This window comes from Calonectris borealis, chromosome 18 (genome assembly GCF_964195595.1).
Source record: "Calonectris borealis chromosome 18, bCalBor7.hap1.2, whole genome shotgun sequence".
NCBI lineage: Eukaryota > Metazoa > Chordata > Aves > Procellariiformes > Procellariidae > Calonectris > Calonectris borealis.
The window spans coordinates 419,263-442,243 of NC_134329.1; the positions used below are offsets into that span (position 1 = coordinate 419,263).

Below are 22,981 nucleotides of genomic sequence, written 5' to 3' on the forward strand. Positions count from 1 at the left end.
CGCCCCTCCGCGGCACCGCCCCGTCGCGTCGCCATGGCAGCAGCGTGGCGGGCCTCGGCCGGAGATGGCGGCGGCGGCAGCCGCGGGGGGCGGCGGGAGCGGCGCGGACGGGGGGAGCTCGGGTGCGGTGTGAGGGGGTCCCGCCGGCTGGGGTTGGCTCCGGCCCGGTTTCCGCGGGCGGTGTCCCCGGGGTGGGTCCACGGGAACGCCGGGCTTGTCCCGGCGGTCCTGGGAGGCAGCGGCCCGGCCTGGGCCCGGTCCTTGGCCGCGTCCCCGCTGTGGCGGAGGAACAACAACAACGCGGCGGGCGCTGGGGCTTCGCGGGGGCGCTCGGCGAAACTCTCCCCAACGCTCTTTCCCCGCAGGCGAGGAGGACGCCGGCGGCCTGGCGGGAGAGAGGCGGTACCTGGCCGCATGCCGGGCCTGCGGCGTGACCCCGGCCTCCGGCCTCCTGTGGCACGCACCGGGCCCCGCGCTCAGCCTGCGTCACCGTGGCCTGGGCCCGCGGGTGAGAGACGGCAGCACCATCACCCTGCGTGAGGGACACCCGCTGCAGGACCCTGGGGCGTCAGAGGGGCCGTCCCCTCCATCACCCTGCTGTCATGCTTGGCTGTGGTCCCTCGCCAGAACCAGAAACCAGTGCAAACGTCCTGACCTAGGGATTGTCAGTTTTGTCTTTCCACTAACACAAATACTGTTGTAGCTCCTCTGGGTATTGGAGCAACCCAAGTTTTATGTCAAAATGTGTCGAGGACCGTTTTCTGCCTGCCTTGCTGGCAGTTCACATACCACTTGGGGGCCATCGTGGGAGGGGAGGCAGTAGGATGGGATGTGCAGGTGTGTCATTACTCCTCTTCCACCTTGCGTTGCGAATTTTGCCTGAGTCTGTTGTCTCCCCTGGGGTACTACACATTTTTTAAATTAATATTTTTAGGAAGAAATCATAAACCTTTTGTATGTTCACACATTCGTTTGTGTCAGGTAGTCCCATCCATGAAAGCTGTTTTCAGTGGACATGGCATTTTGGAAATGTGTAGTTTGGACCATGAAAAGGGCGCAGCCTTTCATACTAATTTTTTGTGATAAACCCTTTTGTTCTGTTAAGTTTATTTTATCTGGAATAATTCTCTGAAGTCCCTTCCAGTTCATTTTCCTGTGTCTGACATCCAAGGCTGGAGAAAATAATTTGATTTTGCAGTATCTGTTGAGTAATCACAAGGTCATTGCCGTACTTCTGTTTAATTCTAAATATTTTTGAAATTAAGAATTCCCAGTGAAACAGACCAGGACACTGGTGGAATAGAAGCTTCTTAAATGTTGAGGTCAGGATTCAGAGCAGCCATAAGTAAACTAAAGGGGCACTTACAATGGCTGTACTCACAGACTGCCAGGTGGAAGTGATGTCTGGAGAGGTACATCATCAGGCACAGTGGGCCGGAACCTTTCCCTTTTCCTCTACATCATGAATATTGACAGCAGAAGTATTTTTCATCATTTTTATGGAAGGAGAAATTAATTTTTTAATAACATAAGCAAAATGAAATCTCTTGAACTTAAATCATATTCAGTGTTTGCTGTAAATGATTTCGGAAGGGAAATCTTTTTGCACGGTTCTGCTGATTGCTTTGTGAAATCTCCCCGAGCCCTGCCAGGTTAAGCGGAGCTGAAACAAACATTCAGAAGAGCTTTGTGAACCCAGTGAAACTGTAAATGACCCGTTGTGTTTTTTTTGTGTTGCAGGGTGCCAAGGCTTTAGCTTTTTCCTTGATGGTCGATACCTCTATCCTCATGTTAGACCTGAGTGACAACTGGCTGCAGGGAGAAGGGGCGGCTGCAATTGCAGAGATGCTGAAAGAAAACTGCTACATTTCAGGTTTGTATTCTCCCGTCTGCCATTCTCTGGTAGACACGTCGCTGTAGAGGAGGAAATTGTGCTGGCTTCTTTGTGGATTTAACCAGTCCTGCTGTCATAGTGACTCTGTGTGTGTGAAAAAGGTACCAGAACTGGGGTGCTGTTTGAACAGTAAGTGTTTAAAACTGTGCTGCTTCGTCACCTTTCTCCACCTGTTTTCATAGCATTTACTTTTGTGAAGTTAGGATGCCACTAACTGGAGTCAGCCCAGTGCTGTTATTCCTGTGAAGCTGCTGGAAAGCCAGGAGAAAGAGTGAGTTTCTGCTTTGACTGTGGATCAGAAACATCCACCTGAAACTTAGACTATTCAGAGGATGTGGTTAATAATGGTTAAAGCTTTGTAAGTTGAATTTGCACAATTGGCATCTAAGAAAACGGAGCTTCTAAGTAGGGACAGGTGGAAGAGAAGCCCATCTAGAGTGAATCTGCAAGCCTGTGTTCTAGCAGCAGCACACATCTGCTCTTCCCAGGGACATTTCACGTGTCTAATACCTCTGTAATATTAGACTAATATTAGATACAGGGAACAGAAGCAGAGCACCACTTCCTGAATTTAAGTCTCAGTCAGACAGTGTTGGGTCTAGACATCATGGTTTTAGTCCCTGCTTTTCCAGGGTTGATATTCCTGCCTTTCATAATTTAAGTAGCAACTCCTAGTTATACGTGGATAAGTTATCTAGGTTGTGGGTTATACATGGCAGGATCCTGCGCTGGTTCTGCAGAGCTTAGGTGGGATACAGCTGGTTGTGCCAGCCCGTACCCAGAAGCACTAACAAGCCCCCATCATGTGTCTGTGTCACGTTTTCCAGCACTTGCATTAACCCCCTGTTTCAGTGTCTGAATCTCCAGGCCCCTGTTACAATACAGGCAGAACTTTGCTATAAGTCATGCTAGTTGCTGCACTGAAGGATATATTTTATTCACAAAGAGCAAGGTCAGTTTAGACAGCTGAGAACACAACTCTCATATAACTAAAGCAACCCTAATCTGCTTTGTCAGGAAGTCATCATGGATGAAGGGGGCATGTTCTGTGCTGTGAAATGCCCGTTAGCATGGGATTTCCTTATTTTTTTTTCCTAGTCGTTGGATTCAGTATTAGAGGTTTAGGGTTCTGTTACTTCGTGCTAGGAAAATTCATTCTGTGTGTAGGTGGGCAGAGAAGTTCACGCTTTCATATTTGGGTCTCAGTGTCTGTCTTCACATCCATTCATGTTGTTACATTTAGCCTTGCTGTCTCTCCCAGCCTACACTCTTTTTTTCAAGCCATGATGAGGAACCAAGAAACCCGCTATAACTTTGCTGAGTGTAGGTTGTTCCTGGAGTGGGAAGCACAGAGGTACAAGGAACACTTTTGTCTCATGTCCCATATTCATGTGGCAAAACTTCAATGAGCCTATCTATCTTAGGGACAGGCTGTGAATTAAAAAATGAAGTTCTATTGTTCCTACTAAAATACTGTGTTAGACCAGGTTCAGCATTCTTATTTTCCAAGTGTGGCACTGTTTCTGCCATTGCAGTGTAGAGATCAGGTACCTCCCTGGCATCTGATACGATATTATTTGATGATCTGATAATGTTTTTTCTTTCCCCAGCTGTTGATTTATCTAACAACAAATTAGGCATTGAAGGAGCTAAGGCCTTTTCCGCTATGCTTCTAGAAAATACTACAGTTGTGTCCCTCCAGCTCTCAGGAAATGAATTTGATGATCATGCAGCGAAGTATTTAGCAGATGCCATCACAGCAAACAGCAAAGTGGAAATTCTGGATCTGAGTTACAACATGTTTGGTGACAAAGCAGGTAAAGTGCTGTCTGTGCAGCTTGCACAGAGAGGGGTGCTGTGACAGTTAGCAATGCAGCTTAATGAGTTGCTTGCCTGTCTCAGACCTTTGGGGAGCAGGGTTGGTTAATATTTTCAGTTTTCTGAAAAATATTTTTGGCTCTTTGTAGGCAAAACCAGTGTCAAGCTATCATCATCATTCGTTCGTCTTCATTCTCTGCCTTTTCTTATAGCATTGCAAGCTTTACCTCTTCTGTTTCTTTCCCCGTTGTTCCTAGTTCCCAAGTTCTGATGGTCTTCCTTTCACTGAACTATCATTTGGGTTTTTTTCTCGATCATTATTTCAGCTTTCACAGGTATGTAAAATGCTTAATAAGAGCAGAAAAAAAACAGCAGAATGGAGTTTGCCAACAGTCCTTCTGTCTAGCTCCTTGTCACTGAGAGGTGATTGCCGGTGCCAAGGGGAGGGTGTGAGAATGGAACAAGCAGGCGGTTGTGCTTCCCTGATACTCTGCCACCCTTGACAGCTTGTGGTTTGGGGACTTCTTTTGCTAGTGACTTTGGCTATTTCTTTTCTTGTTGGTCTTGACCTTGTTAATGCATATTGCTTTTTTTCTTTGGCTCCTGATTTTTAAGCACGCTGTTATTTAATCCTTACATCCTTGCATTCACAGCACTCCTGTGATGCTGTGTGATGTGATGAAACCCAGTTACTGCTCTCTGGGCCTTAGTCTGTACTGGTTTCACCAGCCTCACTTGTGCTGGGCTGAACTCCCCCATCCATTCTTCCTGACTGTCCACTTCTGCAGAACACTCCTCAGGATCTCATTGCTGATCCCTGACTTTTCAAACTTTATGCTCATCTCCTTTTTGCACCTTACTGGCACATGCTTCATCTTCTCCATCTATGGCTGTCCTTGGGCAGCCCCAGCCGTATGTTCTGCTGCTATCTCCAGGATGAAGATTCACAAATCTTCTCCCTACTCCTGGTCTCATCCTGCAACTGTGAGGGGCTCCAAATCCCTCGGCGTCCAACACTGTGATGGGTACACACTCAAAAAGGGAGATACTGAATTTTTTCTCTCCCATGCCACATCCCATGCCCTCAGTCAGATCCACATTCTCCCCAGGTTGTGTCTTTCATGAAAAATTCACCATATTCTCTCCATCCACTGCTTTACAACCCTTAATCATCAAACATGTCATCTGCTATAGCCTCCTCCTTGAAGATCCTCCATGTCTTCAGTGGGCTTCTCTGGCTCACAAGAGAGAAAACAACCATAATCCTCATCTCTTCTGGCCACCAGGAACACACCAGCCATTCACTTGGTTCCTTCCCAGTTCTGTTCTGCTTTTTTCCTCATTTTTACTTTTTAAGACTGCAATGGCTGCTTTTTTCATCACCCCTACCCTGCTCACCTACTGCTGCCTTTACAGTCAAACAACTCTCCCCAGTCTTCTGGTCTTCAAGCATGGCAGTGGCTTCCTTTTCTTCTGTGCTGGTTGACAAGCTCATTTCTTTCCTGCCCCATTGGAAACTCGCAGAACACTTGCTGATGAAACCTGTTGAGATTTTATAATGGCACAGGAGCTCTGGGAGGGGTTAAAGAGAGAGCAGAGCTGGTTTCTCTGCCAGCAGAACAGACCAGCAGGCTTCAGTTGGCTGGAGACCAGAGCTGGGGAAGGATGAGAGACTGTGGGAACCTACCTGGTTGCTTGGTGTCAGCTTTCAGACTCGCATCAGGCTGGAGAATGAGCCTGTGCAGTCAGATCTCCACACGTGAGCAGCAGACCCTGGCTTCGTGATATGGTGATTGGAGTTTCTCTCCCTCTTTGCTACATTTTGCAACCTGTGGTCAGAGAACACATATGCTTTATTGTCTGGTAGCTTTTGCTTTGTGTTTATGTCAAATGAGGTATAAAAGAAAATAATATGTTGTAGTTTTAATTGCCTGCCTAGAGGTAAAACAGACAGTTGCAGAGAAATACCTAAACTAACCCGAGCTTCCTTTCAACTCTTAAACTTAATCCTTTTAACTCTTAAATTGTTTGGCTTCATGTATTTTTTCTTAGGTGAAATTCTTGGAACAGCAATAGCAGAAAACACTGGATTAAAGGAACTTAAAATCAGCTGGAACCATTTCCATAGCCAAGGGGCAGCTGCCTTGGCCAAAGGCTTGGGGGTAGGAAATGTTTTCACTCCTGTTTATAAATTCTGAGAACTCACATGAAGCTTTATTTGTTTAAACGAATGTGAATGCCATGGTGTGCTGTTTGCCTTGTGCCCTTGCCTGTCCAACAGCCATCTATGATCTGGAACTAAGAGTAAAATTATCCATTGTCTATCGACATATTGCATATGTTTTCATTTCTCTATTTCTAGTTCTTTCCTTTTTTAGAGTCAAAATTACTATAATGAATGTTTTGAGTTGTTTCATTTCACTTCTGATTCATAAATCAATACAGAAATTGTTTTGTAGTCTATATACAGTTTTTACTCTACTAAAAGAAAGTAGTCTCATTAAAATAAGAAACAGTTCTTCCAGCCTCTTAGGCTGAAAGGGGCCACTAAAGTAATTTAATTTCACCTCTTGTATAATGCAAATCACATGTGCCATTCAGGAACTAATGGAGCAAGGCCCCAGCTGCTTTTTGGACAGTAAAGGGATGGTGCACAGGCAGGATATTTCTCCAAGGTTGAATCAAGTGACAGGGAGATTTTCAGTTGTGCGTTTATGTCACACCACAGGCAAACATATTCCTCAAAGTGCTGGATGTTTCCTACAATGGCTTTGGCAACAGTGGAGCAGCTGCCTTGGGGGAGGCTCTTAAAGCCAACACTGTGCTGGAAGAGCTCAACATTAGGTAAGTCAGGCTCTGGTCCTGCTGCACATTTTCTGCCATTTTGCAGTAGTGGGCAAAGCCCACAGCAGCCATTTGGATCGCCTACCTGCAGAGTGTGGTAGGTGCGTAAGGCAGAGGAAGCTTCCAAAATACTAGTGCTGCTGGTCTCATCCCAAATCCCAATTCCTCTCCTTAAACTTGGGGTCACTTCCGACGGGCTATGGAACGCATTACGAAATGCGGCAGAAGAGAATCTGGGGATTGCACAAGGCCTGTTAGGGAATGTTTAGGGGAGGAATCAAGGGAGAGGGAAGGAAACTAGGTGGTCTGGGGAGGAACAAGCATGGGAAGAGAGGGATGAGGTGTGAATGTTGAGTGTTTCTGTCTGTGTTGATCTATGTGGCTGGCCGTGTGCATATCTTGCATACATTTGTGTCTGTGCCTATTAGAAATACATTGTTAGCCTCACTACTGGGAGCATGGGGCTGTGTCAGCCTTGCCCCTATCAGCCTGTGGGATTTGGTAACTCCTCACCGCTTCCAACCTCCCAAACACAATTGTTTAGTTGGAAGGAGCTGCCCTAAATTCCCTCTGGATCTAACATGTTTTCAGTGCTGAGTGAAGCAGGAGGTTGCATATCGTTTGCCTGAGCAATGTGGATATGGAAAACCTGCAGTTCAGCATGTGAAGCATGCCTTTTATCTGTTTTTAGCAACAACCGTATTTCGGTGGAAGGAGCCCTGTGCGTTGCAGCTGGCCTGAAAGAAAACAAGGCTCTGAAAAGGCTTAATGTGAGTAAAATTCCTAGGAAGGTATTGGAGCATCTTATGCATATTTAAATATCACTGATGCATGCATGTCCTGGATTGGAACCCCTTAGAACAAATCCACAGCAAAATCAGGGAGCTGCTTGCCCCAGCCTGTCTCCTTCTATGCTTCTGTGGTTGCGGTATGCTCTCATTAAGACAGAGGGCTTGTATCCAGCACTTTCCTCTGTGAACAGAGATTTCTGTGAGCCTGCCACTGTGTGAACTGCAGCCTGTCCTGCCGTGTCTTGCAGTATGGATAGTATCCTATTTCTGCAGCAGTAATGTCCAGCTTGGCATGGTGGGTGGCACTGGGATGGCCATTTGAGAGCCTTCAGCCCACTGTTACTGGTACTTGAAGTAAACCCCGCTGGTATCTCACCTCCTGGGGACCACTGGTACTGTCAAGGATCATACAAAAAAACCCGTGTTGCATATCCTCGTACTGTTTCTTTTCTGACTGCAGATGACCAGAAATCCCATGCAGAGTGAAGGCTGCTGTGGGGTCCTCAAGGCTCTACAAGCAAATTCTGGCACTGGCATAGAGATCCTGGACTTGCCAGTAAGTGTTACACCAGACAGAAGGGGGAAAGGAAGGCAGAGCTTGAATGTGTGGTGTATGAATAACAAAGGGCTGCTAGAGGGATTCTGGCTCTGGTGGTGTTGTTGCCCAGTGAGGACTGTATATGGAGGGAATGGCCCCCCACTTGAAAACATGGACATGTCTGTACGTGCCCAGGCTCCACTTCGTGTGTTTGCAGCCACACCAAGGTGGATGAATGCACCGAACTGGGCATTGCTCAGGCTTTGGGCAGCAGCAGGGTATGGAAGAAGCAGGGCTCAGCCCTCAAGTGCAAAGGTGCAGAGCACTGGGAGGAATCTGGCTGCCTGTGAATTCAGAAATTCCTTGGGAATCTTGAGTCTCTGCTCTAACAATGCAAATAATTTTGAAAGGATTTCTGTCCCATTTCTAATGAAGCTAAATGGCACTTCTATGGCACAAGAACTTCCACTTGAACATCTATCCCATTTGTGAGCAGTGCCAGATCTGAGAGGGCAGCCCTCTGTCACCGGATAGGTCTCAGCACAAGGCATCTCTCATACACTTTACCAAAGAGCATCACTTCTGGAACAGAGGTGCTGTCTTAGGCCAGTAGCCACTTAATGCCCTTAGGATCAATTAGTTAGCAACTGCTTTTAATTTCTAAAAAGAGAAATCAGTTACTCAGTTGTTTATTGAGGAGGAATTTGTCTTGCCTAACTCATGTACAATGTAGGTGACTACGTCTGAGGTGATTACACAAGATCTGTTCTTAGGTGGAAGTTTAATCAATGATATTTTAGGCAAAATTAACACACCAAAGTGTAGAGATCTGCTTTAGGATGAGGAGACTTGCATCTCAACTCTGCTGACTGTATTGACTGTATCACCGCAGACTACATAGGGAGAATGTGATGGTGAGCTCAGAGGAAAGAGTTGCCCTGCAGTCACCAGTGTTTAATCAGGTGGATCTTGTCCTTCATGACCCTCTGCTATGAACAATCCAGACATCCACCCTACCACCTGATGATCCCTGAAATGTTGAGCCTTCCTCTGTCCTCCAGTGCCTGTCCCTTGTACCTCCTCCTCTCCAGCTCTTTTAACCTGTCTTCCTGTAGACCATTCTTCTGAGCTTACTATCCATCCTGGCATTGTCCCGACTTTCTCTCCAGGTCTTTTTTTATTTGTTTATTTGTTTATTTACTTGTTTTCCACCTTTACCCACTTTAGCTCCTGTCTTTTGGCAGTGCAGTGCGGAGCTTGCATGAAAACCCATATCTTCCTTTGATTTCTGTGCTGCTTCATCATCACTTTAGCTCTTCTGCTTCTTGCCCTGGGAGCAGGATGCTGCTGTTGAATCTCATACCTACCCGTAACATGGTGTGTTGGCTAACAGTCCTGGATCTCACAACCTTGTGTCAGAATCCTGTGTTTGGGTTGAGAGAGCACAGAATATGTTGCAATATCTGTTTACTGAGGGAGGGTAAATCATACCACATGCTTGCTTATCTGTAGTGATTTTCCCCTCTAGGACGTCCCTGTGAACAAAGAGCTTGCAGAGCTGTGTGATGCTGTGAAAATTCTTTTCCCAAATCTTCTTCTCCGATGTGGTGGAAACATGAAGTTGCAGAGGAAAAGTCAGTCAAAGGCTGAGCTTCGGACTCAGCCTGAAGTGGTGGGTAATTCCCAGAAGGCAGTGGCTTAACACAAGTCTCTTTGGGGCTGCTTCTTCACCACCTCTGCCTAACACCCCAGTACCACTCACCAAACCCATGACACAAGGATATGCCAGGGCAGTGCTAAGGCAGTATCTGTGCAAATATTGGCTACTTCATCATTGCTGACACTGGAAGTTTTTCTGCCTTTTTGCTTTAAGATTTCTGCTACGACCAGCTCTGAGTCTCTTCCAGCACATGCAAGAGCATCCCCATGGATGAGAGTCCAGGGGCTCCTTTTTAATCATCATCTTTGTGTGTAGGGACATTTGTCTGGTGGAACATCATGTGCCGTAGCTGCTGGTGGTGCTTGGATCCACAGCCCACTGCCGTGGGGTCTGTGCAGCCTGAGAGTGCACTTACTATGTCGGAAGCAAAGTCCTATCCAGAGATGTATTGTGAACAAATGCTTTCTGCCTTGTTCTCCTGTTACACAGCCAGAATTGCCTTTGCTGAACTGGCTGTCAGATGCACTTGTGACTCATTTTCAGCTGCTTCCTACCACAGTTCCTTAGCCTCATGCTCTCCAGGGTAGAGCTCCCGACCTGGGTCATGACTGGCATTCTTATTTCCTGGATGCATGCTCTTGCTTTTGTCAGTGTTATATAGGATGGATGCTACAAGCTGCCTGGAAATAGGATAGGCGCTCAGTGGTAGTTCAGCAATGACAACAGCACATGAAGTGTAACTCTTTTCCTCTCCCTGGGATGTTTTCTGTGATCCCAGTGGATCCTCCCTACGCTCTCTGGGACACCTGGGCACTGTGGTTCAGGGAGGGGGGAAATTGTGAGCTCCTTGAGGAGCAGTGGGCAGGGGACAGGAATCATGGCTATGCTCTGAGCAGCCTGGCTTAACTCTCCCTCTCCTGGTCTCTGTGAAGAAGTGGTTTCTTGCAGCAGTTCCTTGCAGTTCGGGAGAGGGGTTGAGGATGGTCACACAAACAGGTCTGGATGTCTGGGTTGGGCTGGAGGCGCAGGCAGCTCTGCTCTGCAGAGTGCAGCAAACCCCAGCAGTGTTGTGGTGCTGCCTTAACCTAGTTGTAGCTATACACAAATAATTGCCTTTCATTCCCTGAAGGTTGGCAGACCTCGTTGATAAAGTGCTTGCAATAATCTTGGCTTTATCCATAGCTCCAGCTAGGCAAGCCTGGTCTCTTCCCGGGCATGACAGTATGCGGTGGTTTTGATTTCCTCTTTCACTGACACACCAACTGATGAGGACTGGGGACATCCAGGCAGTGCTATCCCGTAAGGCAGTGGTGACACCTCTCTGAGAAGGCAGCTTGCGAAGGCAGGGGCCAAAATTCAAGACGGCTTCTGACAGTCTCCTTCCAGAGTAGCTGGCTGGTGCCCTGTGTTTTGCCTTATGCTTTCTTCCTTAGAACAGAAGCATTATAATCCCCTTGCTCACTTTTCATTTACCTAATAAATGTGCCTACCAGTGAAATTGCACTTAGTATTAGTTCTCAGCAGAAGATGAGGTTTAGCCTCTTTATTTGAAAATAACTCTATGCAGTTATGATTTACCTAATGGAGTCTGTCTTATAAATGTGCAAATTATTTTACAGTTATGTATCTAATAAATAATGTCTGTGCCTTGGACTCACACCTGTCTGTTCACACCATTTGGAGAGGTCTCTTGCATGTTGTAAGGTCTGTAAATATGGGTTGTTTTTAGAAATTTCAGAACCATCCTGACACCCCCTCGATCTCTAGATGAAAAATTCATGTACCGAACACAGAAGCTGTTAAGGGGCTTGATTTAAATCAGTATAAGTACTTATATTTAAAAATATTTAGTCACCATTTATTGTTTCTGTTACATCCTTTGCCCCTAGCCCTTCCTGTGATCTCCAAAGATGAGATGCAAGTTAAAATTTTATTAAAAATAAAGTGGGTAAAGAATTCTTACACACCAAGTCCGTTCTTATTCACCAGCTGGTGTAACTAGAGGAGATTCACTTGCCACTGCCTTGACGCATATAGATTTATTAGTCACTGGAGTCAGAGCTGGGTGGTTTTTTCTTGTGAGAATTAAGCTCAGTAAATCTGTCAATGTACCATTTGGGAACCTTGAAAATACTAGGTGAGCCAGCAGTGTGTTATGGGGTAATATAACTGGGATATGTATGCTGAAAGTTCAGTTGTCCTGTGGGTTTGATGAGAGCAGGAGGTGGCTGTGGAAAACAGCACTGGCCTGCTCCGTGTGCAGGCAGGATTGCGCAGGCAGGATTTGCCCTCCCGGAGGGCTGCAGGGAAAAGGGGGGAATAGGCAGCCGGAGCTAGCCTGCAGGAGTTTTTGTGTGCGAAGTTGTAGGAATTTGCTGTGCTTTGGCAGCTGCTACAAAAGGTTATGAGGAATTACACGTGGAAAGTTATACTGAGAGTTGTATTCCAGTTATACTGAAATATCAGTTATTCCCAATTTACCTGGCAATCTCCCCAGCTGTCATCGCTATTCCTCCTTCCTCCAAACTCAGTTGTGTTTTCTTTCAGGTTATGAACTAATCTTGGAGTAACTCAACAGAAGATTTGCTGGATCCCTGTTCACGATTGTCATTCCAGTTCTGAGCCATTTTTCTTTTTTGTCTGAGTGTTATTTTGATATTGTTCCTTTTTGGTTTCTTTATAAAACTGCCAGGCAGCAGTTGGATGACTTGTGGAAGGTACTATAGTACAACAGCACTGCTGCCTCTTTCCAAGCTCCTGACCCCACCAAAGCACAGAGGTTACACAAATCCATATTAATTGCCACTAATGATATTTTTTCCTCAATTCTTGAGCAGCTTTCGTTTTGATTTGAGGCTTTGAATTTCCTTGCATCCCTTCACCTTTTTGAAGGATCAGCCAGCTTGTTTTCCAGCAGTGCTCTGGGACTTCTCCAGCTGCCTGATTGTTTCTGGAAAATGAGCATTAATGCTCCAAGGAAGCTCGCTGCCTAGTTCCATGTGAAACTCTTCAGGTGTAAGTTACATAGGTGACCACGAAAGGTTTAGCTATAGTAGCTACTAATAAGCATTATTTGGAGGCAGGGCTGGGGCAGAGGAGCCTGCAACATGACTCCTAGCTTTCCCAAGCTTTCTCTTGCAGAAGAGAAGTTTTTCATGAACACTTTCATCTCCTTTACAATATTGAGAGTGCTGCCATGCACAAAGGTGCCTTGGCTCTTGTCCCAGCAAGGATCGGGGCCCACAGTGTTCGGTGCTGCCCTAAAGTGCTTGCAGTCTTATGAGAGAAGCCCAGGCAGGTGGGATCATGAGAAACCAGCTATCCTTGCTCCAGAGGAGGAGCAGCTCACTGCAGCCCATTCCCGACAGCATCTGATGGACGTTTCATAACCTCTCAGACAAAGCTGTCATCACCGTGAGGAAGTGTTTCTAGTCTCTTGCCTAAATTTCCCTCATGACAGTTTAAATCTGTTGCTTCTTGCCTTGTCTCCTGTGCACGTGGTGAAGATTTATTCTCCTTACTTTTGTGGCTGCATGGTTGGAGACTGGCCCATCTGCTGTCAGAAAGGAGCCTCTGCCTGCTGGGATGGGACCACATCGTTCATGCATACGCTTATACAACTCGTTAGAAAATGCCTGCACTGCATGGCGAGACAGGGGAGAGCTGTGGCCCAAAGCAGCCTGGTTGCGGGGACTGCTGAGACACAGGCTGCTGAAATGCTTCTGAAACACGAGCACAACTGCTTCTGTAATGCTTTGGGTACCCCTGTGCTCAGCACACCAGCTGCTGGCCTGACCGCCGGTGCTTCGTGGAGGGACGAAGGGACAACAGGACGCGGGGTTTGTGCCATCTTTTAACGCCCTGCCGTTCTCCAGCCAGCGGAAGGAGCAGATAACGCCGCTGCTGGTGTTTCAGGGATGAGGCGCAGTGCTTACCTCATCCTCTGGCTGTATCTGCAGGAGGAGGAGGGGAGGATTGCAGGGGATAATGAAAGGATTACTTACAGCCAGCCTTAAACGAGCCCTGCAGCTCGTCTGTGCTGCTTTCAGAAGTGGGGGGGGGCGATAGCGGGGAGCGATAATTTAGAAACACAAGGCTGGGAAGAGATTTAATTAAGACATTGAGATGCTTTTTCCTGGGTGCCAGCCCACCACCCTCTTCCAGTGCTCGGGGCTCCCCTTTTCCTCCCTCGAGCATGGACAGGGCTCAAGTATGCAAGTGGGTCAGTGCCTGCGTATTTCAGCATAGCATCTGTGATTAAACTGTCTCTGAAACAACATTGAGATGCACCTGCGACTCCCACCGCCCCCTGCACTTTGCTGTGCAAGAGCCCGGCGATCCCTGCAGGAGCTCCCACAGCTCATGTTGCTGGGGCTGCGTGGGCAACAGCAGCAAGCCTGTCTCCTGAAGCCTCTGAGATCATCATCAGCTCAGTCCCGTTTGGTCATCTCTGGAGCTGGGCTGGGTACACCCCCTCCCCGAGCTGCATTTCAGGGCTGGGGGGAGGAGGGACACAGGCTGATTCAGTGTCTCTACCATTTAAATGATGGTGGGTAGCATCCCTAGCATCGATTTTCTCCCTAGTAAAAATCCCATGTTATTCCCCCTCTGAATTTCCTTGTCCCCTCGCACCCGATTTGTGGGAACTCTCCTCCGAGGGCACGGCAAACCAGCGTTGCCCTGGTAGCTCCTCTACCAGTCCTCCCAGTCCATTGCTGCTGAGGCTTGGCCATCCCTGGCTGCTGCCTGCCCACTCCCGCGCTGTAAGTGGGGGATTATCATCCAAGGCTCACATTAACCCTCTTAGCCCAGCCTGGGAGCACATGTGCTGGAGCTGCTCATGCCCCATGGCCCCTAAAGCCCTTCCAGGTTCTCGGAGCCCCAGCACCGGCCATTACACCGCTGACCTACATACTTTGCTGCTGCATTGTAATTAGATTGATTTCCATGCAGTCCAGCTAGGCTGATTAGACCATTTCCATGAGACCCAGAAAGGATGATTTTTAATTTTTTTTTAAACTAATTTGGAGAAAGATACTCCTATGGCAAATCGGTGTAATATCAGCCACAGTAAAACAGCAAGCTGCTGTGTCCTCGTGCTCTATGAAATGGGGTTTTGTGAGCTGCACACGGGGGTGGGGTTTTTTTAAGTCTGGCTGGATCACGCGTACGGGGATACAGATGGGGGAACTGGTGTTTTTTCTCCTACAATTACATGCTGCCATCTTAAAGCACTGCTGACGGTGCTTTGGTTTGGGTATTTTTTTTTCCTGCCAATACAGTTTTCAGGAACAAATCATTGTAGGCGGGTTCCCTTGGTGGCAATGGCTGCTGACAACCCCCCTTTTTTTTGTGTGCCTTAATGGGTAGACAATTTAAAATCAATTAATACATATTCTGCACCTGCGCAGGGCACATTACTGCAATAGGATGGTGTATAGCACAGATGAACCGACCAATTTTGTAATCCTATTTTAAAAAAAAAACACAAGTGTGCTCGAGAGGGCATGCTCGCTTCCCAGGCTGCCGTTAATTATGTTTCAATCCTTTAATTCCCGGCCAGCCACGTCCCCGTCACTCCCTGCCTCTCCCCGGCCGGTGCTGGGGGGTACCCTGTATCCATGCTTGCTTTTTATGACGCAGCCTAGCAGTAATTTCTCTGCATTTTTACAAATGAACGTTTTAAAGTAGATTAAATATCTATGGTTATGAGGCTCATTCGACAACTCTTAGGTCTTTGCCAGTTTAAAAGGCTGACTGAGAGCCCATGCTGGGTGAGCCGGGCTCTGGCAATAGCCAAGAGTATTTTGCGATGTGACTTCTATCGACTTTCCTCCAAAAGAGAATAGAAAAGTGTTTTGAACCTCAGCTGTCCTGCTCTGTTAGGACTTCTACTGCTCTTCCCCAGCCTTGCGCTGGGCTCTCTTGCTCCTGATATATCACTACTGTTCTTTATACTCACCTTTATCCTGCTGACAATGGATTTATAGCAGAAATTAAAACCCGACAATTGATAAGGAGAGTTAAATCTCTCTGCCTCTCCGGATACCTGTTGAATACTTTATTTTTTTAATAAAGAATGACTTTGTTATCATGGGAAGGTAACTTCCCTAGTGAATGACAGCAGTGAGGATAGGGGGATCTATGGGTTATCTCAAGTGACTCACACTTTAATTCCCATTATTTGCACTGGTTCACAAGTTCTCCCATCCATTCAGCTCGTAACCCTTGGCAGCTTTAGGGAACCTGTCCTGGTGCTGCTCAGCATCAGCCTCACTGTTGACAAAGGGGTTCAGGCCCATCTGGGTGAATATAGTTATATTTATGTGTCTGTAAAGTTTTGCACGGCTGCCCCAGCCCCATGGGGGTCCCACTTTCCGTGGGTCTGGCCGGAGCCCGTCCTCGTGAATGAAACGCCAGTGCCAGAGGAGCAAAGCTGCTCTCAGTGGTGCCCGGTGGACCCGGCCAGGCGTTGTGCAGCTCACGCGTGCCAGCCCTGCTCCGGAAGCATGTGCCGGCTGGGAAGCCAGGCTCCTGGCATGGTGACTTGCTGTGCCCAGCTCCTGCTCCGCAATGCCAGAGAGCAGCCATGGGCAGGGTCTGCACGCCCCAGGCACAGCCCACCACTGCTCTTGCAGGACTCGGGAGGAACATGGCTGCAGGGTGGCAGCAGGTGGCACGACTCTCCCTTTCCCCAAGTTTTCAGGAGGTTTTCCTGAGCAGCTTCCCCACGTGGACTCTTGTGGGGGCACACACAGCACAAACAACCAGAGCCATCACAGAACCAGTATTTATGAGGGTGACCGAGTCAGCCCGTTGCTCACAAGCCACTACACAGAGGTGCCAAGCAGGGCCACAGCACGGTGGGGACACACTGCTCCGTCGGCGGCAGCAGCAGCAGTGCAGGGGCGAGGCGGGATGCGGAGCAGCGCTGGCAGACAGAAGGGTTCACCAGGGAGCTGGCATGTCATACAGAGACCCCCCCATGGCCCCTCTAGGCCCCCCCAGGGACTGGCCAGCGAGAAGCAATGGGACTAGCTTGCCCGCAGTCCCTGGCTCTTCGCAGGATGCAGATGATGTTGCACGTCCAGCACGGCTGCCGGGAGCAGGGTGTCCATGCTGCAAGGCCTGGCAGTTCAGCAACTTCGTGCTCAACTGATTGCTTCCTCCATGTATTTCTCCCAAAACGTGCTAAAAACCCCTTCCCTTCCACTTTAGGCTGCCCATGGGCAAACCAGCCAGGGGTGGCCGCAGCAGTGCTGCTGGGGATCCCCCCCAGGACACCATGGCAGCCGGCATGAGCCCCAGAGCACAGCGATGCTCGCCAGGGAGGGGACAACACTGAAAAGCACCCGCAGAGCCCGTCCCGAGCCACTGAGAGCCTGGGGGGAGCTCCCCATGCCAGGACGGGCGGCAGTGCAGGCTGTGCTGCTGGGTGCAGGGGAAGGGGAGAGCCGACTCCAGGCAGCCCAGCCCAGGGATGCTGCTGAGGGCCTCCGGGGACAAGGCAACAAATCTGGGGTCCTGATCACCCACACCCAGCACAGGGCTGGGACAAGAACCTGGCCCTGGCATGACCTTACAGTGGGCTTCCAGTTGGGCATGGCCCCCAGCCCACCCTGAAAGAGCCGATGCCAGCGGCTGGGAAGATGCAGTTGGGCTTCTGCCGTGCCAGCCCACACTGGCTTTCCCAGGGTCCCTGTCCAGCCACTCACTCTGGCCACGTCCCTTCTCCATCTCATGTTCTCAGCTGCTGCTTGGCCCCCTCAGTCCCAGCCTTTTAGGAAAGTGGCCCTGGGGATGGGGAGAGTGGGGGTGCTGGCGGGGAAATGCGTTTGGTCCCTGCCTTCTGCAGGCCGGCTCAGCAGGAGGCAGGGTGCTCCGCAGGGTTGCAGCAAGATCCCACGCTACAGCCAGGATGAGACCCAGGATGGGTGGTGCTGGGCTGCCTGCCCTCTGGGACCCTCTGCATCCCCCTGCACACCTCTGTGTCCCCAGCTGTGCGGACAGGCCAGCAGAAAGATTTGCTGCACGGCGCCTGGGTGTGCTCAGGGGAAGGTGGCAAGGACACGGCTCCTCGTAAGCAGGGAAGGCACTGGGCTGAGGGGGCTGTGACCCAGTTCCTGAGTGCTGGGGGTGGGGAGGGAGGGAGCCAGCCCCTCACCACGCTCTGCAGGGAGCTGGTGGGGAAGGGCGAGCATCCTCGACATCTCCAGATGGAGCCACAAGCCCAGGGCAGCCCTGGTAGCTCCGCTGCCAAAGGGACTGGGAAGAGGAGAGGGGGTCTCTGGCCTCACCGTGGGGAGGGGGTCAGATGCTCCCATAGCCAGGTGCCCCCATCCCCCGGGGTGTCATCTCTTGCAGTCTTCAGTGTCGGTGTCCGGCAGCCCAGCAGTGGGCTGGGAGCTGGGCTGGACTGCCTGCACTCTCTCCTCCAGGCTGCCGCTGGGGAACACCACGTAGCGGGCGCTGACGCGCTGCGGCCTGGGCTCCCGCAGGTTCTCCTTGCTGTGCCAGATGCCATAACCGAAGTACACGAGCAGGCCTGCAGTGGGGGACAGGGAGAGCAGGGGCTCGAGCAGAGGCCATCAGCTGGCACCAATGCAGCCAGCATCCGGGCAGAGCAGCACAAGCCACGGCACCAGGGGGTCTTAAACCAGCTGCTTGCAGGTGGAAAAGGATCCTGCAGCGTGCAAAGAGCAAGGGGGGCAACCTCAGTCCCTGAGGAGGGGAAGCCCCTCACTGGGAAGGGCTCCTCAAGCCCCAGGGAGCCACCTCAGGAGCAGGGGGTGGTTCTAGTCCAGAGCTTGAAGGAGGATCCAAACCTTAACAGGAACAAACCTAACACTTTTGGAACCAGAGAGGGTCAGGGAGACGCTGGGAGACCTTGACTTGTATCTCCAAAGGGGAATCGGAGGTGGAAAGGGGCATGATGTGCTTTATAAAGCCATCACTGGGCGAAAAGGGGGCTGCCAAAGCCAAGACAAGCCCCGTTCCCCTCTCCCCTGAAGCAGCTGCCGCCTTCCCGGGGCTCACGTCGCCGCGGGAGCACTCACCTAAAAGCAGCCAGACGGCGAAGCGGAGCCACGTCATGTAGCTGAGCTTCAGCATCAAATAGATATTGAGGACAATACTCAGCGCTGGGGAGAGGGGTACCAGGGGGATCTGCGGGAGAAACGGAGCCAGGGGTGGTGAGACTATTCTTAAAACCATAGAGACAAAAGCCAGCACTGGTAAACGCGGGGGACAAAGTGACTTTCACCTTGGGATTTCTGAAAACGACTCTTTTTTCCCGGACAAAGGCAGCCAAAAGGAACAACGGCTAGTTAGGGAGCCAGGAGGCAGGCTGCATGCTGGGCTAGTGGGGTGGGCACAGGCTCTGGAAACAGCCCAGAGGCACCGTCACAAGGACCAAACAAGCCTCCAGCGCAATCCAGAGCCAATGTGGTCCTCACTGGAGAAGCTGGGGCAGGGGCATGGAGGGAGGTGGTGTTACCACTGGTGTTATCATCCATGCGGCTGCACTGCACCGGGGCCCAGACGGGCTGGAAACCGCAGAGGGGGGAGCACGAGAGGCACAAAAGTGATTTGGAAGCTGAAGAAAAGAGCTCCACTGCGTAGCTCGAGGGCAGACCAAAGGCAGAAGGAGTTGGGATGGGCGGAAGGGGAGCGGGGAGCTGTGGGGATGCGGAGGAGGGAGCCCAGGAGCAGGAGCAGGAGCGATCCTGCGGAATGGACATGGAGCTGCTGGGGGTGTCCCCTCCCAGGGACCAGTGACGGTTCAGAGTGACACCGCAGGCACCAACACCTCCCCACACCCAGTGCTTGCTGACACTCTCTTCCTCCTCCTCCTTCAGCAGTTGCAGTGCTTTCACCAGACCAGGGTGACCGGGGCCTCCCGTGGGTCCATCAGAGCTGCTCCCACCCTGCCGACCCTGGCAGAGGGACTAATCCTGCCTGGGCCCCGGGGCGTACCTGGAAGGTCTGTGTGCTGCGCTGCTGCTCGTGCGCCCAGATGAGGAGGAGGCTGAGCAGGAAGCCCAGGCTGAAGAGGACCAGCAGCAGGGAGTAGCTCCAGGTGGGCAGGTGGAGGTGGGTGTTGCCGAACACCAAGATGGAGCAGAGGCAGATGGCAGACACCATCAGGGTCACCACAGCCACCGTGACTACCTCACCTGGGTAGAAGTCGCTGAGGAACTCCAGGTAGGGCTCAAAAGCTGCCTTCAGCTGCCCCGGCTCCCGGTGCTCTTTGCTCTTGTCCCGGTCCACCAGCTGGAGCTTGTCGGAGAAGGACTCATACTCCTTCAGCTCGCCAGTGGACGGACCCTCGCAGGGCTCGGGGCTGGGCCGGCCACCAGCTGCCGGCGCAGGGGCGTCCACCTTCTGCTGCTGGAAGCGCAGGACGATGATGCTCGCAGCCACAAAGGTGTAGGCCAGCAGCGTGCCGATGGACAGGAACTGCACCAGGGCCTCCAGGTCGAAGATGAGGGCCAACAGGGCCATGAGCAGCCCGAAGACCACGATGCCAATGACGGGCACCTGCGTGCGGGGATGCACTTGGGAGAAGACCTGGAAGAAGAGCCCATCCTCAGCCATGGCATAGACGATGCGCGGCAGGGAGAAGAGGTTGCTCAGCAGGACCGTGTTCATCGCTGAGGGACGGGCAGAAGAAGGAGGACCACGTCAGACCCAAACCACCCCGGTTCCCAGCCCCCATCGCGAGCTGGGCGGGCAGCTCCCACCGCCACTGCCTGTACTCACCGCAGATGGACCCAGCGGCCACCAGGAACCCTGCCCAGGCGTAGCCCCTCCTGTAAAACGCATCCGCCAGGGCAGAGTCAGGGTCCAGCGTGTGCCAGGGCACCATCAGCGTCAGCACCATCGACACCAGAATGTAGGCCCCGGTGGCCAGTCCCAAGGAGAAAGCGATGGCCCTGGGGACAGCCCGCTGTGGGTTCCTGGCCTCTTCGCTGGAGGCTGCGATGACGTCAAAGCCCACGAAGGCATAGAAGCAGGTGGCCGTGCCGGCCATGATGCCTGAGAGCCCATTCGGGGCGAAGCCGCCCTCCTGGGCACTCCAGTTCTTGGGCTGCGCAAGGATGAAGCCCATGATGAGAATGAAGAGGATGACACCCATGCTGATGGCCGAGAAGACGTGGTTGAGCCAGGAGGACACTTTGGCCCCAAAGGAGATGAAGGCGGTGGCTACCAGCAGGATGGCAGCTGCCAGAAAGTCGGGGTAGCGGGCCAGGAACGGCACCTGCCAGGCGCCCACGTGGGTCTCGGTGAAGTTTTTTATCTTGTGGTTGAAGATGGAGTCCAGGTAGCCGCTCCAGGCCCTGGCCACCGCAGCTCCCCCAATCATGTACTCCAGCAGCACATTCCAGCCGATGAGGAAGGCCCAGATCTCACCCACGGACACGTAGGTGAACATGTAGGCAGAGCCCGTCTTGGGTACGCGGGCTCCAAACTCGGCATAGCAGAGAGCAGCCAGGAGCGAGGCAAAGCCTGCAATGATGAAGGAGATGATGACGGCGGGGCCAGCGATCTCCTTGGCTACGGTGCCTGTGAGGACGTACAGGCCAGAGCCCACCATGCCCCCAATGCCCAGCAGCGTCAAGTCGATGGTGGAGAGGCATCTGTTGAAGGACGTCTCCATCATGTCGTCCTCCAAGGTCTTCACTCGGTTGAGTTTCTGGCAGAAGCGGGTCAGGTCGGCAGAGTGAGGCAGCCATCTTGCCATCCTGGAGGCAGAGGGCCCTGCCCTCTGGCAGGGTGAGGGGTCCACAGTGGCGAGACCCTGCCTGGAGACCTGGCAGGGGAGCAGGAAGGTGTGAGCATCCCCTCCTGCAGGGAGGTATCAGGTGGTGGGGACAGGGTGGAAAAGCTATCGAGGCACATTCAAGGTGTCCCTCGCTCCTCAGCCGGCGTGGGGCTCAGCACCGGAGCATGTTCTCCTCCAGGGTGGTGGCCCAGGACAGCCAGCCACCTCGCGCAGGGACCCGTGTGCCAGGTGGAAGGGAAACTACAGCACCCCAGGGCGGCACCTCCCAGGCTTTTCCTTTTAAAACGGAGCTGCATTAAAGCCAAACCAGGCTGCTCTGGCCCTACTGAAGGTTTCTTTGCTGCTTCCCCTCCACCTTATTCAACATCTACCAGACCTTCTCCCTGGTGTGCCAGGAGCCCACCAAGGGGGCATGCAGCCTCTCCCTGCTCCCAGCAACTCGCTGCTTCCCCAGGGAAAGCCCAGGCGTGGCGCGGAGGTGTGCAGCAGGAAGTCCAGAGCTGCTCCAGTGAGGACGTGGGCGTCCCCCGCCAGACCAGGAAACACATCCAGCGCCCAGGGACCAGCCCCAGCTGGCAGCTGCTGCCGGGAGAGCGGGAGGACACAGCTCCGGGCACTTTCAGGTGCTCCTTCATGGCTGCTCCATGGGGCGGTCTGTGATTTCGGGGATGCTCTCCCCTTCCAGCTGCCCTCCTCCCCATGCCAGGACACGTCTCCCCACATGCCCAAATCATGGGTCCTGCTCAGAGGGCTCGTGCCACTCGGTGCAGCCCTGCTCCCTGGTTCCATCTGTCTTGGAGGCCAAAAGGTCCTGGAAATGCCACTGCAAGCTGACGGCATGATGCTGGCCCGTGCGGGGGACAACAGGCCTGTTGACACCAACCGTGCTGGCTGAGACCCCCCCAGCCCTGCTCGCTGCCTGCATCTGAGTCCCCACGAACGGAGGGGCTGGCAGTATTGGGGTGCCCAAGCCCATCACACCCAACAGCCGCAGCCGGGCAGGATGTGGAGCTCGACACCCGCTGGGCAAGCGAGCATCCCTCCCAGGCTGGGGGGACCGTCGCGGGCGGGGACCCCTGGGCCAGGGAGAGGTGAGGGTGGGGGGTTCAGCCTCTGGATTCATCCCCGGGCGGGGAGAGGGGAAAGTTTCGCTCCTGCTCAGCCCCACCGCGATGCCGGTCCTCGGGCGGCGCCGAGCCCCTGCCCCGGCCCCGCTCCCCCGAGCCGCAGCGCCCGCGGGGCGCACCCCATGCACCGCCCCGCCCCGCCCCGGCCCGGCCCCGGCCCCGGCCCCGGCGCCCAGGAGGGTCCCGCTCACCTGCGCGGGCGCGGCCGGGGGCACCGCGCGGCTCCGCCAGCAGCCCCGGCCCCCACCTGCTCCGCGCCGCCGCCGCCGCCTCCCGCCCCGGCTCCGCCTCCCCGGCCCGGCGGAAGGGCGGGGGCCCGGCTCGGCGGCTGCGAGGAGCCCCTCGGGGGCCGCCCGGGAGCGCGGCGGGGTGGGGGGATCCCCGGTGGGGGGAGCAGCAGCCGGGGCCGGAGCCTCCGGAGCCGCGCTGCTCCGAGACCCGGGGCGGGGAAGCTGCAAGGGCAGCGCGGGCGGCACCAGCCCCGGCCCCAGCCCCAGGAGTGTCTCCACCGGCGCTGGGAGCAG

The 22,981-nt window shown here is 52.5% G+C and overlaps 2 protein-coding genes across 2 annotated transcripts; one reads left to right on the top strand and one right to left on the bottom strand.

The window, feature by feature from the left end:
• The first annotated feature begins 64 nt into the window (after nt 1-64).
• On the top strand, nt 65-11,508 carry LOC142090373 (uncharacterized). Its single transcript, XM_075168153.1, has 9 exons — nt 65-122; nt 366-508; nt 1,741-1,873; nt 3,505-3,711; nt 5,765-5,874; nt 6,441-6,556; nt 7,248-7,326; nt 7,808-7,903; nt 9,414-11,508. The coding sequence occupies exons 1-9, from the start codon at nt 65-67 to the stop codon at nt 9,585-9,587; spliced, it is 1,116 nt and encodes a 371-aa protein (XP_075024254.1). The 3' UTR covers nt 9,588-11,508.
• A 4,821-nt stretch (nt 11,509-16,329) lies between these two features.
• On the bottom strand, nt 16,330-21,446 carry SLC7A4 (solute carrier family 7 member 4). The gene is made up of 4 exons (XM_075167079.1): nt 20,307-21,446; nt 19,521-20,197; nt 18,602-18,710; nt 16,330-18,090 (listed from the first exon to the last, which is right to left on the bottom strand). Exons 1-4 carry the CDS (start codon nt 21,286-21,288, stop codon nt 17,897-17,899), a joined length of 1,962 nt encoding a protein of 653 aa, XP_075023180.1. The 5' UTR covers nt 21,289-21,446; the 3' UTR covers nt 16,330-17,896.
• Nucleotides 21,447-22,981: the final 1,535 nt, after the last annotated feature.

Coding starts and splice junctions, on each gene's coding strand:
- SLC7A4 (XM_075167079.1), bottom strand. CDS start 21,288: ATGGCAAGATGGCTGCCTCACTCTGCCGACCTGACCCGCTTCTGCCAG. Junction 18,711..19,520: donor GCAGCACACAGACCTTCCAG/GTACGCCCCGGG, acceptor TTTCTCCCGCAG/ATCCCCCTGGTACCCCTCTC. Junction 18,091..18,601: donor CGCCGTCTGGCTGCTTTTAG/GTGAGTGCTCCC, acceptor CCCCCACTGCAG/GCCTGCTCGTGTACTTCGGT.
- LOC142090373 (XM_075168153.1), top strand. CDS start 65: ATGGCGGCGGCGGCAGCCGCGGGGGGCGGCGGGAGCGGCGCGGACGGG. Junction 3,712..5,764: donor CATGTTTGGTGACAAAGCAG/GTAAAGTGCTGT, acceptor ATTTTTTCTTAG/GTGAAATTCTTGGAACAGCA. Junction 6,557..7,247: donor CTGGAAGAGCTCAACATTAG/GTAAGTCAGGCT, acceptor ATCTGTTTTTAG/CAACAACCGTATTTCGGTGG.